General features: G+C 44.4%; 1 protein-coding gene across 1 annotated transcript in view; it reads left to right on the forward strand.

Annotated features, from left to right (window-relative positions):
* Positions 1–12624, forward strand: part of LOC126298563 (ubiquitin carboxyl-terminal hydrolase MINDY-3 homolog) — a 97769-nt gene extending 85145 nt beyond the window's left edge. Inside the window, exons 10-11 of the mRNA XM_049989924.1 lie at positions 261–443; positions 12431–12624. Of these exons, the coding sequence (XP_049845881.1) occupies positions 261–407 (147 nt within the window). The 3' untranslated portion in view covers positions 408–443; positions 12431–12624. The remainder of the gene's footprint in view (positions 1–260; positions 444–12430) is intronic.
* The last annotated feature ends 890 nt before the right edge of the window (positions 12625–13514 follow it).

The following is a 13514-nucleotide window of genomic DNA, read 5'->3' on the forward strand; positions in this document are numbered from 1 at the left end:
TTCACACTTTTCCTTCTCATAATTTTTATATGCTGTTATTGCTTTCATTGATCATACTAGTAAATTTTTGTTTCTCTCATCTGTCTTGTTTCATGCTGAAAGCTAATATTACAGTGCCTAAAATGACAATCCATGTCTATTTTTCCAAGCATTGGTTGTTGTAATGTACACCTCTTCTCGTAGTTGTAACACTCTCATCCTTTGCTCCTGGACCATGATGAACATTTTGTCTTCATATATGCATCTGTTACATGTTACAGGTTTGTTATCAAGAGGGTCATGCTGTTCTCCTTGAATGTGACATTAGATGTGTTCTGGAGAGCAATCCTATGCTAACATGTCTACAGACAAAATGGCAGAATATAGAAATACAATGGCAGCAGGGCGTGACACCATCCCTGAACTAAGGATTGATCGTATTTAAATGTTGGCAGTTATGAGAGGTAACTTCTCGTTCAGATTTTTAACTTTTAGTTGTTGCATAATGTATAGCAGTTGCTAAGAGGAGAGAAACAAGTGTACAGAAAAAGAATGGTAATTAGACTAAGAGCTCTCTAACCCACTTCATTCACAAGAGTACAGTTTGTAGGAAAGTTACGGCAAACAGTAAACACCTGCATCAATTTCACTGCCAGCATTGTAAACCTAAAGAAATCTGAAGTTATCAACCAGAATTGGCACATGTTTAGTGTAACCAATTCAAACGTAATCAAAGCATGTCCTGAAAACAAACTAATAATCAGCAAACTGATAAGACATTGTACTAAAACCTGCATGTAAGTAGGTACACTGCCTGTCGTATCTCCACTGTCAGAATCAGGCACACATTGATGTAGCAGAGAATACAGCACAACTACTGCAGCATTTAAAATTAATATTGAATTTTGTTAGATGTGGTGTCCAATGATGCAGCCCACATTGACTTAATGCCTGCTAAGTAGTGTAGTTTTCTGCCAACTGCAGTCTTATTGTAACAGATCATATTTTACACTGCACAGCTGCACTACAGTGTGCTCTTAAGCTATTTTGAGGAAACTGTTTGTGAGTTCGTTCAATCAATTTCAAATCTTGTAGTCTTACATCACTACTTCACAATCGACTTTCATTATTGGTCACCGTTATGTTGATTATAATGTAAGTAACCATTATTGAGAGTTTGCATTGGAGAATATGGTTTCTGTATTTCCCATCTAATGAATATTAGGTCACATATTACTGGGTGTCAGATATATTTGCTGCTCATCTGAAAGGGGAAAGAGATTTTAGGTGTTTCTTTAATTGATGCCATTTATATCAGTTCAGCTTGCAACTCGGTGATTGAATAGAAATTTAATGTGACATATCGTAATTTCTCAAGGGGGCAGTGGAATGGAAAGGGGTGGTGAAAGCAGACACACTGTCATGGTGATTGTTATCTTAGTTTTGAACATGGGTGTAAATTTAATTTAATCAACATTTGTACATTAATATGTGCAAGTGAATCCAGTTTTGTGTATTAAAACATTATGATTAGCAGTTAGTTTAAAAATGAGACTAAACCACCTTAAAACAGACATAAAATCTGGAAATTTTTAACACTATTAAGTAAGAATTTATACTTACATTATATGTGAAGTGAGAAGGTTTTCTGTCTTGTCATTAATACCCACACATGAATAATAGAAAAACTGACTTCCCAAAGTTCTGACATCGGGTTTCCCCCAACAGACGTGGTGTGGATCACCCATTTAGCAACAAAATTGAGATTGCTGTAGCAGAGTGTGTGTTTCAATATTTAATTGAAACTACTGAAAAAAAATTGTTTGCCATGAATAAATTATATCAAAATATAAAAAGTTAGGAATTATTTTAAAATTCCCCTTTTTTCCCATCCATGAGTATGGCAATACTTCATGCATATGAGTATGCAAGGTAAAATTTGACTGAATTTAAAATAGAAAGACTTTACATGGCAATACAGAGTAGAGGGGGATCATTGGCTATCATTACTAGGCAGCAAAGGGATATTAAGTAGGGAAAGATAACAACCACTAGTCTAGCTTAACTTTGTCATGTCTATTGCAGTCCGAATTTGGTGGTGTGCTACAATTCACTTCTGATTTCAGCCATATTTGTGTTCCTTACACTATGTAGCCATTATTAAGTTGTTGTTGTCGTTGTTGTCTTCTGTCCAGAGACTGGTTTGATGCAGCTCTCTATGCTACTCTATCCTGTACAAGCCTCTTCATCTCCCAGTACCTACTGCAACCTACATCCTTCTGAATCTGCTTAGTGTATTCATCTCATGGTCTCACTCTACGATTTTTACCCTCCACGCTGCCCTCCAATACGAAATTGGTGATCCCTTGATGCCTCAGAACATGTCCTACCAACCGATCCCTTCTTCTGGTCAAGTTGTGCCACAAACTTCTCTTCTTCCCAATCCTATTAAATACCTCCTCATTAGTTCTGCCCATCTAATCTTCTGTAGCACCACATTTCTAAAGCTTCTATTCTCTTCTTGTCCAAACTAGTTATCGTCCATGTTTCACTTCCATACATGGCTACACTCCATACAAATACTTTCAGAAATGACTTCCTGACACTTAAATATCGGTTGGCCAACCACCGTCACACGGTGTGTTTTAATTTGTTTTCTCTGGTCTCTGTCAGAGTATTTCATGTCCTGTCTCGTCTGCTGCCTTTCCTGTTGTTTGTTTTTTATTCTCTTCAGGTGGTTTTAGTTTTTATGGAACAAGGGACCGATGACCATATAGTCTAATCCCTTTAATCCCACAAACCAACCAACCAACACTCAAATCTGTACTGGATGTTAACAAATTTCTCTTCTTCAGAAACGCTTTCCTTGCCATTGCCAGTCTACATTTTATATCCTCTCTACTTCGACCATTATCAGTTATTTTACTCCCCAAATAACAAAACTCCTTTACTACCTTAAGTGTCTCATTTCCTAATCTAATTCCCTCAGCATCACCCAACTTAATTCGACTACATTCCATTATCCTCGTTTTGCTTTTGTTGATGTTCATCTTATATCCTCCTTTCAAGACACTGTCCATTCCATTCAACTGCTCTTCCAAGTCCTTTGCTGTCTCTGACAGAATTACAATGTCATTGGCGAATCTCAAAGTTTTTATTTCTTCTCCATGGATTTTAATACCTACTCCGAATTGTTCTTTTGTTTCCTTTACTGCTTGCTCAATATACAGATTGAATAACATCGGGGAGAGACTACAGCCCTGTCTCACTCCCTTCCCAACCATTGCTTCCCTTTCATGTCCCTCGACTCTTATAACTGCCATTTGGTTTCTATACAAATCGTAAATAGCCTTTTGCTCCCTGTATTTGACCCTGCCACCTTCAGAATTCGAAGGAGAGTATTCCAGTCAACATTGTCAAAAGCTTTCTCTAAGTCTACAAATGCTAGAAATGTAGGTTTGCCTTTCTGTAATCTTCCTCCTAAGATAAGTCATAGGGTCAGTATTGCCTCACGTGTTCCAATATTTCTACGGAATCCAAACTGATCTTCGCTGAGTTCAGCGTCTACCAGTTTTTTCCATTCGTCTGTAAAGAATTCGCATTAGGATTTTTCATCCGTGACTTATTAAACTGATGGTTCAGTAATTTTCACAACTGTCAGCACCTGCTTTCCCCCAGGGGCTCAGCATTCACTTCCTGAGTATGGGCTTGGCGACCCCGGGGTCCTGAGCTGGGGACTGGTCTGCCAGTCTCCTGTCACCGTAACCCCCGGACATGCTTCAGCGACCACCGTACAGCGCGGCGGTGAAATGTTGTGTGCTGCGGGGAATGGTAATCTTGGCTTGACCGCCTGGATTGCGAGGAAGGCCAACCTCTATAAAAACCCCTCAATCTTTCGGTGTGCTCTGCGCCTAGAAGATGCAAGGCTGTTGGGGTGGAACAGTCACAAGCGGGCAACCTCTGGGGCACCTGCCGCACCCCAGTTGTATAAGGCTTACTCAGGCACGCGGGGCTCTGTCTGAGCGGACTTTTAGTTCCCTAGCTGCTCGTGGGACCACAATGGACCCTTCGACCTCTACTTTTCCCCCTACCAGTGGCTTGGGTGGGCCACTGGTAGGAAAACACACCCCATCGAAAAAGCGGCTACACTCAGAGAGTCCTCCAGCGCCTGGTGTTGCTAGAGATTTAACAGACTGTACAGACTGTAGTAACGGAGCACATGCTGATAATCAGAATGTGTTTTTGATTATTAAAAGGAAGGAGGGTAGCTTTGAGAGGGATAAACCCCTTTTACATCCACAAGGGTCTTGAGGGAATTGCAGGAACACTGAAATCTATAAAGCGACTGCGCAATGGGACTCTGTTAGTTGAGACTTCTAGTTCCCGTCAAGTCGCTTCCCTTCGGAAAGCAACCTGTCTAGGAGAGTACGTTATCGAGACCGAGCTCCACTCCATTTTGAATTATAGTACGGGAGTTGGGACGTGGTGGATATCCTACGTTATCGAGACCGAGCTCCACTCCATTTTGAATTATAGTACGGGAGTTGGGACGTGGTGGATATCCCCATAGACGAGTTAAAATCGGAGTGGGCTGACGAAGGTATTGTTGACGTGCAGCATATTATGGAACGAGTCGATGGGGACCTCGTCAAATCTGACTCGTTTATTCTCACGTTCAGTTGCCTGAGACTCCCAGAGCATGTTAAAGCGGGGTTCTTGCGTTTGCCAGTACGGCCATATTTCCCCAACCCAATGCGCTGTTTTAAATGTCAGTGCTTTGGGCATACTACGTTGGGGTGCAATGGGATAGCCGCTTGTGGTAAATGTGGTCAGCCTGCCCATGACGGAGCAGATTGTTCATCACCTGTGAAGTGCGTGAATTGCTCTGGGAGTCACTCTGTCTGGAGCCGGATCTGCCCCATCTATCTCAAAGAACGGAAGGTACAGGAGATTAAAACATCTAAGCGCATCCCTTATGGTGAGGCCAAGAAGCTCTTTAAGGCCATGCAACCTCCTGTGTTTTCAACATCTTTCGCTTCCGCTCTCAAAAAACCGGTACAATTGGCCACTGTTGCTACGCAAATGGAGGTTGCTAGTGTTAGCACTAATAACTGCGCTTGCCAGTGCACTTATGCTGCTGTGGTTGTTTTGCAACCTGCGACTCTCCCTGCTACATCAGACAAGGCTGTGGTTGCTGATATTGGGGTACTTCCTGCCTCTCCCCGTATGGCGCCTTCTGCCCAGGCGAGTAAAGCTCCAACTCTTGCCAAGGCTCTGTGTTCTAAGCCCCCCAAGACAAAGCCTCAGAAGGTGAAGGTTTTGCCACCTGAGGAGACTAGTCAGCGTCCGTCCGATGACGAGGCCATTGTACTGTCTGACATCTCCTGTGGGTCATCATCGGAGCTTATGGACATTGATGTCTACCGGGGGCAATCTTCTCGCCCCAGGAATAAATCTCCGGCCAGTACGGGCTCACCTCCAAAACACAGAGGCAGGGTGAAAGTCCAGCCACCCTGATCACTGGCTCCCATATAACAATGGAACCTGAATGGGTTCAGGACGCATGTGGCCGAATTACAACTCCTTATACGAGAGTGCCCCTTGTGCTTATGTCTCCAAGAGACACATTTTCGGGTCACTGATGCTCCTTCTTTACGGGGCTATACCGTATATCGAAAAGATGATCTGACGGGAGGAAAGGGCAAAGGGTGGTGTTGCGGTTTTTGTCCGTGACATGCACCCCTCATCTGAGCTCCCTCTCATCACCGACTTGCAAGCAGTTGCAGTTGTCATTCTTGTGGGTCGGAGGCTCACAGTCTGTTCAGTTTATTTACCGCCTCAGGATGCGATAGACTATGAGGCTCTCACGGACCTTATTAGCCAACTCCCCCGCCCATTTCTTCTTCTTCTGGGGGACTTCAGCGATCATAATGTCTTATGGGGCTCTCCGACTACTTGCCCCAGGGGTCGCATTCTGGAAAGCCTCATGATGTCTGAAGAAGAACTGTGCATCCTCAACTCTCATTTCTGTACTGCTTCCGGGTAGTCATTGGCTATTGACCTTTCCTTTTGCTCTTGCGGATTCTGCTCTGTGGGAGGCTGCTGCTGACCTCCATTCCAGTGACCACTTCCCCCTTTGGATTCGCCTCCTGCATGAGGCTGTGGCATTACCAGTGCTGCCCCGGTGGCAACTCTGCAGAGCTGACTGGACACTTTTCAGCCAACTGGCTGTTTTGGAACACCGTGCCAGCATCCACGAATGGGTAGACCATGTTACAGCCGTGATCTCCCATGCTGCTGAATTTTCAATCCCACTGTCATCCGGTCATCCCAAGAGGCGTCCTGTCCCTTGGTGGACCACTGAGTGCCGCTCAGCCATCCGAGCCCGCCGTGCAGCTCTGCGCCGCCTCAAGTTCCGTCCCTCAGCTGACAATCTTGCGGCGTTTCGGGTGGCAAGGGCCAAAGCGCGGGGAGTGATTCAAGAGAGCAAACGACAGTCATGGCAATCGTTCTTGAACTCCATCTCTCGCTCCACTGGTTCTACGAAAGTATGGGAAGCCATCGGGAGGATTTCCGGGAAACTCAGCAAGCTACCTGTCACGGCATTGCTGCATCAGGGATGTCTCCTCACGGCGCCGAGAGACATTGCCCAGACACTGGCCATGCATTTTGTGGACTCTACCGCCACTATTAACTGTGATCCAGATTTCTGCCACTACCGCACTGCCATTGAGAGCGGTCACTTGGACTTCCGGTGTCTAAATTCTGAATCCTACAACTGCCCCTTCACAATGTGGGAACTGGATTCTGCCCTGTCTGTGGCTCATGATACTGCACCTGGTCATGATCAAATCCGGTACAGCATGCTGCGGCACTTGTTGCTGCCATCCAAGGAAGTTCTCCTGAACTGTTTTAATATGATATGGTTATCCGGCACGTACCCTGACTCGTGGAGGGAGACGATTTTGAATCCCTTCCTCAAACCAGGGTAGGACCGAACGCATCCCAGTAGTTATTGCAGTATTGCTTTGACGAGCTGTGTTGGGAAGACGTTGGAACGCATGGTCAACCGCCACCTGGTTTGGCTGCTCGAGACCAGGCAGCTCCTTAGGCCCTCTCAGTGTGGCTTTCGGAGATGCCGTTCCACTATAGACAACTTGACTCTGCTTGAGGCCGCCATCCAGCAGGCCTTTCTATGTAACCAGCATTGTCTAGGGGTCTTCTTTGACATTAATAAGGCGTATGACACTACTTGGCGCCACCTTATCCTCAATCAATTCCATGAGTGGGGCTTTCGTGGCCGTCTCCCCATCTTCATTCGGTCCTTTCTTTCTCACCGCCTCTTTCGGTATCGGGTTGGTAATGTGCTATCTGATTTGTACGTGCAGGAGAATGGTGTTCCTCAGGGCAGCGTTTTAAGTTTCACCCTCTTTGCTGTCGCTATTAACAGCATCACGTCCACTATCTGGAGTCCTGCCCAATGCTCCTTGATTGTGGACAATTTTGCTGTTTTCTGTTCTTCCTCCAGTCTTGTCAGTGCTAGTCGGCAGTTACAGGTTACGATAAAGCGCTTAGAGGCATGGACTGCAAAGACGGGTTTTACCTTTTCTGCACACAAATCTGTGTGTGTTCATTTTAATCGTTCTCGGTGTCTTTTTACCTCCCCTGAATTGCGTCTGAGGGACACCGTTCTTCCTTTTAGACACACTGTGAGGTTCCTGGGCCTCACTTTTGATTCCAAGTTGTCGTGGTTGCCTCATCTTAAAGACCTCAAGGTGCGGTCCCTGAAGGCACTGAATATTTTGAAGTGTCTGAGCCATCGGTCCTGAGGAGCAGATCGGGCGAGTCTGCTGCAGTTTTATAGGGCTTTCGTCCGATCGCGTCTTGACTATGCTTGCACCGTGTATGGGTCAGCAAGGCCTTCGTATCTGAAGATCCTTGACGCAGTACACCATGAGGGTATCAGGCTGGCCACTGGTGCCTTCCGTACCAGTCCCATCCCCAGCCTGTGTGCTGAGGCAGGGGAACCGCCGCTCGCCATCCAGCGGAAACTCCTCATGGTGCGACGGGTGTGTCATTTCCTTGCCTGTCCTCCCTCCCCTGCGTACCCTACCGTTGCCCGACCGCCTATTGAACGTCGCTTTTCTAGTCATCCCAGGGCAACGAGACCATTTGGGATTCGTGCCAAGCATTTGCTTCAGTCGCTTGGTGTGGAGCGTGTGCCCCCCAACGACAAGGTTTTACTCGCCTGCCTCCCTGGTTGCTCCAGAGGCCGAGCATCCTTCTAGACTTGTCGGAGAACCGGAGGAACTGCACTCCAGCGTTTGTTTTTACCTCCTTATTTTACGATATTTTAAACCAGCATCTGGACCATGTACCTGTATTCACAGATCCCTCTAAACAGGGGGTCTCTGTTGGTTGTGCTGTTGTTTTCCCTGATCGAGTCGTCAAGTTACGGCTTCCTGCGGTGTTTACCATCCTTGATGCCAAATTGTTTGCAATCTTGCGGGCACTGGAGCAGGTGAGATGTGTTCCCAGTCTTAAGTTCCTCATCTGTTCTAACTCCGAGTGCCCTTCAGACCATGCAACACTTGTACCCAGCGGATATGGTCGTCCACAACATCCATGATGCCCTACTCCACCTGCAACGGCAGGGGAAGGAGGTTTCTTTCTGCTGGGTGCCGGGGCACGTGGGTATTAGGGGAAAAGAACTGGCGGATATGGCTGCCAAAGATGCATGTTCCCTCCCTCACGTTGTTGAATGTGCTGTCCCCCTCCATGCTGTAACCTCCCTTTTGCATTTTCGTGTTATGCATCAATGGGAAGAAGAGTGGCTGGCAGTTTCTGACAATAAGCTGTGTCTGGTAAAGGCCACTATGCGACCATGGCGTACGTCCTACCAGTCATACAGGCAGGATGAAGCTCTCCTCACTCGCCTCCACATCGGGCACAGTCCCTTAACGCATGGTTTTTTTTATCCGGCGGGAGGACCCTCCAATCTGCAGTGCTTGTGGCGTCCAGATTACTGTCCGCCGCATTTTACTTGACTGTGTTTTATTCTCTGACCAGAGGGCGGTGGTTTCTTTGCCACCGGAGTTGCCCTCTATTTTGCAAGACAAAACCGTAAGACCTTAACAGCAGTCGCTGCTTCGTGTCCTGTCCAATCTGTTGCCTCGGATTTTAGGGAGAGTGTTTTAATGTGCTGCTGGGTGACTGGCTCACCCAGGTTTTAGGTAAGAGGTCCGCCAGTCAAGATTACCTCCTTGTTTCCCTTCGGTTTCTGTTCTCTTTTCCTTGTGTTTCCTTTCCTTTTTTAGTGTGTTCCTTCTCCTCTTGTTTTGCCTCTGTATGTGGGAATTTGGAACTGCGTCAGGTCTGCGTCTTTCTCACTCACTCACTCACTCACACAGACAGACAGACAGAGAGAGAGAGAACCTGCTTTCTTTGGGATTGGACTGAGGGTATTTCGCCTGTCTCGTACATCTTGCTCACCAGATGGTAGAGTTTTGTCAGGACTGGCTCTCCCAAGGCCGTCAGTTGTTCCAATGGAATGTTGTCTAATCCGGGGGCCTTGTTTCGACTCAGGTCTTTCAGTGCTCTGTCAAACTCTTCACGCACTATCATATCTCCCATTTCATCTACATTCTTTTCCATTTCTATAATATTGTCCTCAAAAACATCGCCCTTGTATAGACCCTCTGTATACTCCTTCCACTTTTCTGCTTTACCTTCTTTGGTTAGAACTGTGTTTCCATCTGAGCTCTTCATATTCATACAAGTGGATCTCTTTTCTCCAAAGGTCTCTTTCATTTTCCTGTAGGCAATATCTATCTTACCCCTAGTGAGATAAGCCTCTACATCCTTACATTTGTCCTCTAGCCATGCGTGCTTAGCCATTTTGCACTTCTTGTCGATCTCATTTTTGAGACGTTTGTATTCCTTTTTGCCTGCTTCATTTACTGCATTTTTATATTTTCTCCTTTCATCAATTCAATATATCTTCTGTTACCTAACGATTTCTACTAGCCCTCGTCTTTTTACCTACTTGATCTTCTGCTGCCTTCACTACTTCATCCCTCAAAGCTACCCATTCTTTTCTACTGTATTTCCCCTGTACAACATCTGGTTCATTCAGTTTATCCAGGTCCCATCTCCTTAAATTCCCACCTTTTCACAGTTTCTTCAGTTCTAATCCACAGTTCGTAACCAATAGATTGTGGTTAGAGTCCACGTCTGCTCCTGGAAATGCCTGACAATTTAAAACCTGGTTCTTAAATCTCTGTCTTACCATTATATAATCTAGCTGATACCTTCTAGTATTTCCAGGATTCTTCCATGTATACAGCCTTCTTTTATGATTCTTGAACCAAGTGTTAGCTATGATTAAGTTATGCTCTGTGCAAAATTCTACCAGACGGCTTCCTCTTTGATTTCTTTCCCCCAATCCATATTCACGTACTATGTTTCCCACTCTCCCTTTCTCGATTTCCAGTACCCATGACTATTAAATTCTTTTCTTTCATCATACATTTCTTAAATTTCTTCATCTGCAGAGCTAGTTGGCATATAAACTTGTACTACTGTAGTAGGTGTGGACATCGTATCAATCTTGGCCACAATAATGCGTTCACTATGCTGTTTATAGTAGCTTACTCACACTCCTATTTTTTTATTCATTATTAAACCTACTCCTTCATTGCCCCTACTTGATTTTGTATTTATAACCCTGTATTCACCTGACCAGAAGTCTTGTTCCTCCTGCCACCGCACGTCACTAATTCCCACTATATCTAACTTTAACCTATCCATTTCCCCTTTTAAATTTTCTAACCTACCTGCCCGATTAAGGGATCTGACATTCCACGCTCCGATCCGTAGAACACCAGTTTTCTTTCTCCTGATAACGACATCCTCTTGAGTAGTCCCCAACCAGAAATCCGAATGGGGGACTATTTTACCTCTGAAATATTTTACCCAAGAGGACGCCATCATCATTTAACCATACAGTAAAGCTGCATGCCCTCGGGAAAAGTTACGGCCGTAGTTGCCCCTTGCTTTCAGCCGTTCTTAGTACCAGCACAGCAAGGCCGTTTTGGTTAGTGTTACAAGGCCAGATCAGTCAATCATCCAGACTGTTGCCCCTGCAACTACTGAAAAGGCTGCTGCCCCTCTTCAGGAACCACACGTTTGTCTGGCCTCTCAACAGATACCCCTACGTTGTGGTTGCACCTACGGTACGGCTATCTGTATTGCTGAGGCACGCAAGCCTCCGCACCAACGGCAACGTCCATGGTTCACGGGGGGAGATTAATTTGTTATATGGGATTAATTCTGAGACCTCACCATAGATATTTCTGCCACTTGCAAATACCACATTGTTTTCTCTTACTACTCCTCCACATCTCAGATGAGATGTTGTGGCAAGCATATCAAGTATACTTCACATTTGCCTTCTTTCCTACCGTGCCTGGACAGTAGTTCAAACCATGTCCAACCATCATGATTTAGGCTTTCCGTGACTTCGTTAAATCACTTAAGGCAAATGCTGGGATGGTTCCTTCTAAAGAGCATGGCCACTTTCCTTCTCCATTCTTCCCTAATCCAAACTTTTGCTCCATCTCTAATGACCAGTTTGTTTACGGGATGTTAAACACTAATCCCTCCTCCTCCTCGTGCGGACTTGGCAGGAAAATCAGAAACTGGCCCAACATATAAGGCGACCTGTACAGCTCAGGTGTGTTACCAACATTGGGTAGCACTTCAAACTTATTGTTCAGGACTAAGGCGGCTGCCATAAAAACAGTTCTCGCACTGGTCTTCAACATAGATAGCTGAACTCGCAACAGTCCACCACTCACCCTCGAGTAAGGACAAATGAGTCTGATGGTCTGCATCAGAAGATGCAGTGGCATCAGAGTTTTCAGGATATTCTAAAGGCACTGGAAGTGTGCGTGTTTTCACCTCAGGGACTTAAATGTCCCTGCAGCTTAGGGCAGCAGTCTAAGCTCATCAGCTATCACCAATGCAGCTTCCAGTTGTTTCTGGATAACCACCAACTTGCATTATATTCACAAACAAGCAGTAGTCTTTGTCAATTTCCTACTGCATGAAACTATATAAAATCATGCGAAGAAAATGTACTAATCTAAGCATTAAACTAAGAAACTACAGGCAGATGACAGTAAGATATCAAATTATTGACTGGTGTTGTAGGTGGTGAAATTGCCACTACTGTTTTTCTTATGATACACAAAACATAAAGAAGAAAATGATTTTTTATTTTTAAAAATTTTTTGGTTATTGAATTCCGTAAAATGCGAATTGGGAACCGATTTAAATTGTAAGAGTTGCAAGAAACAATATTAACGGTTATGTCCAGAAATTAATGTGTTTATGAAAAAATACTGAAGCAATTATTTTGTTTTTGATTTTATTATTCGTTTATTTACAGGAGAGATTTGCGTTTTGAATGGCAGTGGTGACAACAGAAGATAATCTATTCCAGGTTCACATGCAGGTGGAAAAGCAGCAGAATGTATAGCCCAGTTCCAGTTTCGTTCTTGCTGTTAAAAGGGCATTGGTGCTCTTAAAGTGTGTTTATAACATTCTGAAAGAACATTTTTACAAATAAATATCTCAACACTAGTGTTCTGTGTATTATTCATTTGGATTTGTCCCACTGAAAAATACACTTTTAAGTAGGACTGAAACACAGTGTTATCAGTGTGATGGTTTACCATAAACTTCCTTCTTTCCTTTGTGTGGAAAAATACAACAGCATACTTCTGTTTAAAGTTATCTTACATCTTCAAACTTTCATTTCGTGTGTTATGTAGTTGTTACTCTGTAAAGTGGTTCTGCCTTTGTTGGTTCTGTGTGAATAATTTAGCCAGTTAAGTTTACAAAAGTATTGTATGAAAAGTACATGGAAACACACAGCACTTTTAAACACTGAACACAAGTATCTCTTTCTGAATTTTATTGTTGACATTACACTGAAGTGACAAAAGTTACAGGATAATGATATACACATATACAGATGGCAGTAGCATCATGTAGAAAAGGTATGAAAGGGCAGTGTGGTAGTGTTCCTTGTACTCAGGTGATTCATGTGAAAAAATATCTAACGTGATTATGGCCGCATGATAGGAATTAGTGGACTTTGAATGCAGAATGGAAGGTGGAGTTAGTTGCATGGGACAAATTCCATTTCGGAAATGGTTACGGAATTCAATATTCCAAGATCCACAGTGCCAAGAATACCAAATTTCAAGGATTACCTCTCACCACAGACAGTGCAGTGTATTTGGGTTATTTGCATAGAGTTATCAGTGCTGACAGACAAGCAACACTGTATGAAATAACTGCAGAAATTGGTGTGGCACATACGATGAATGTATGTTAGGACAGTGCAGTGGAATTTGGTGTTAATGGGCTATGGCAGCAGACAACCAATGGGAGTGCCTTTGCTGACAGCATGACATCTGCAGCACCTCTCCTGGGCTCATGGACATATCGATTGGATCCTAGGCTGG

Source organism: Schistocerca gregaria, chromosome X (assembly GCF_023897955.1).
Source record: "Schistocerca gregaria isolate iqSchGreg1 chromosome X, iqSchGreg1.2, whole genome shotgun sequence".
NCBI classification, from domain to species: domain Eukaryota; kingdom Metazoa; phylum Arthropoda; class Insecta; order Orthoptera; family Acrididae; genus Schistocerca; species Schistocerca gregaria.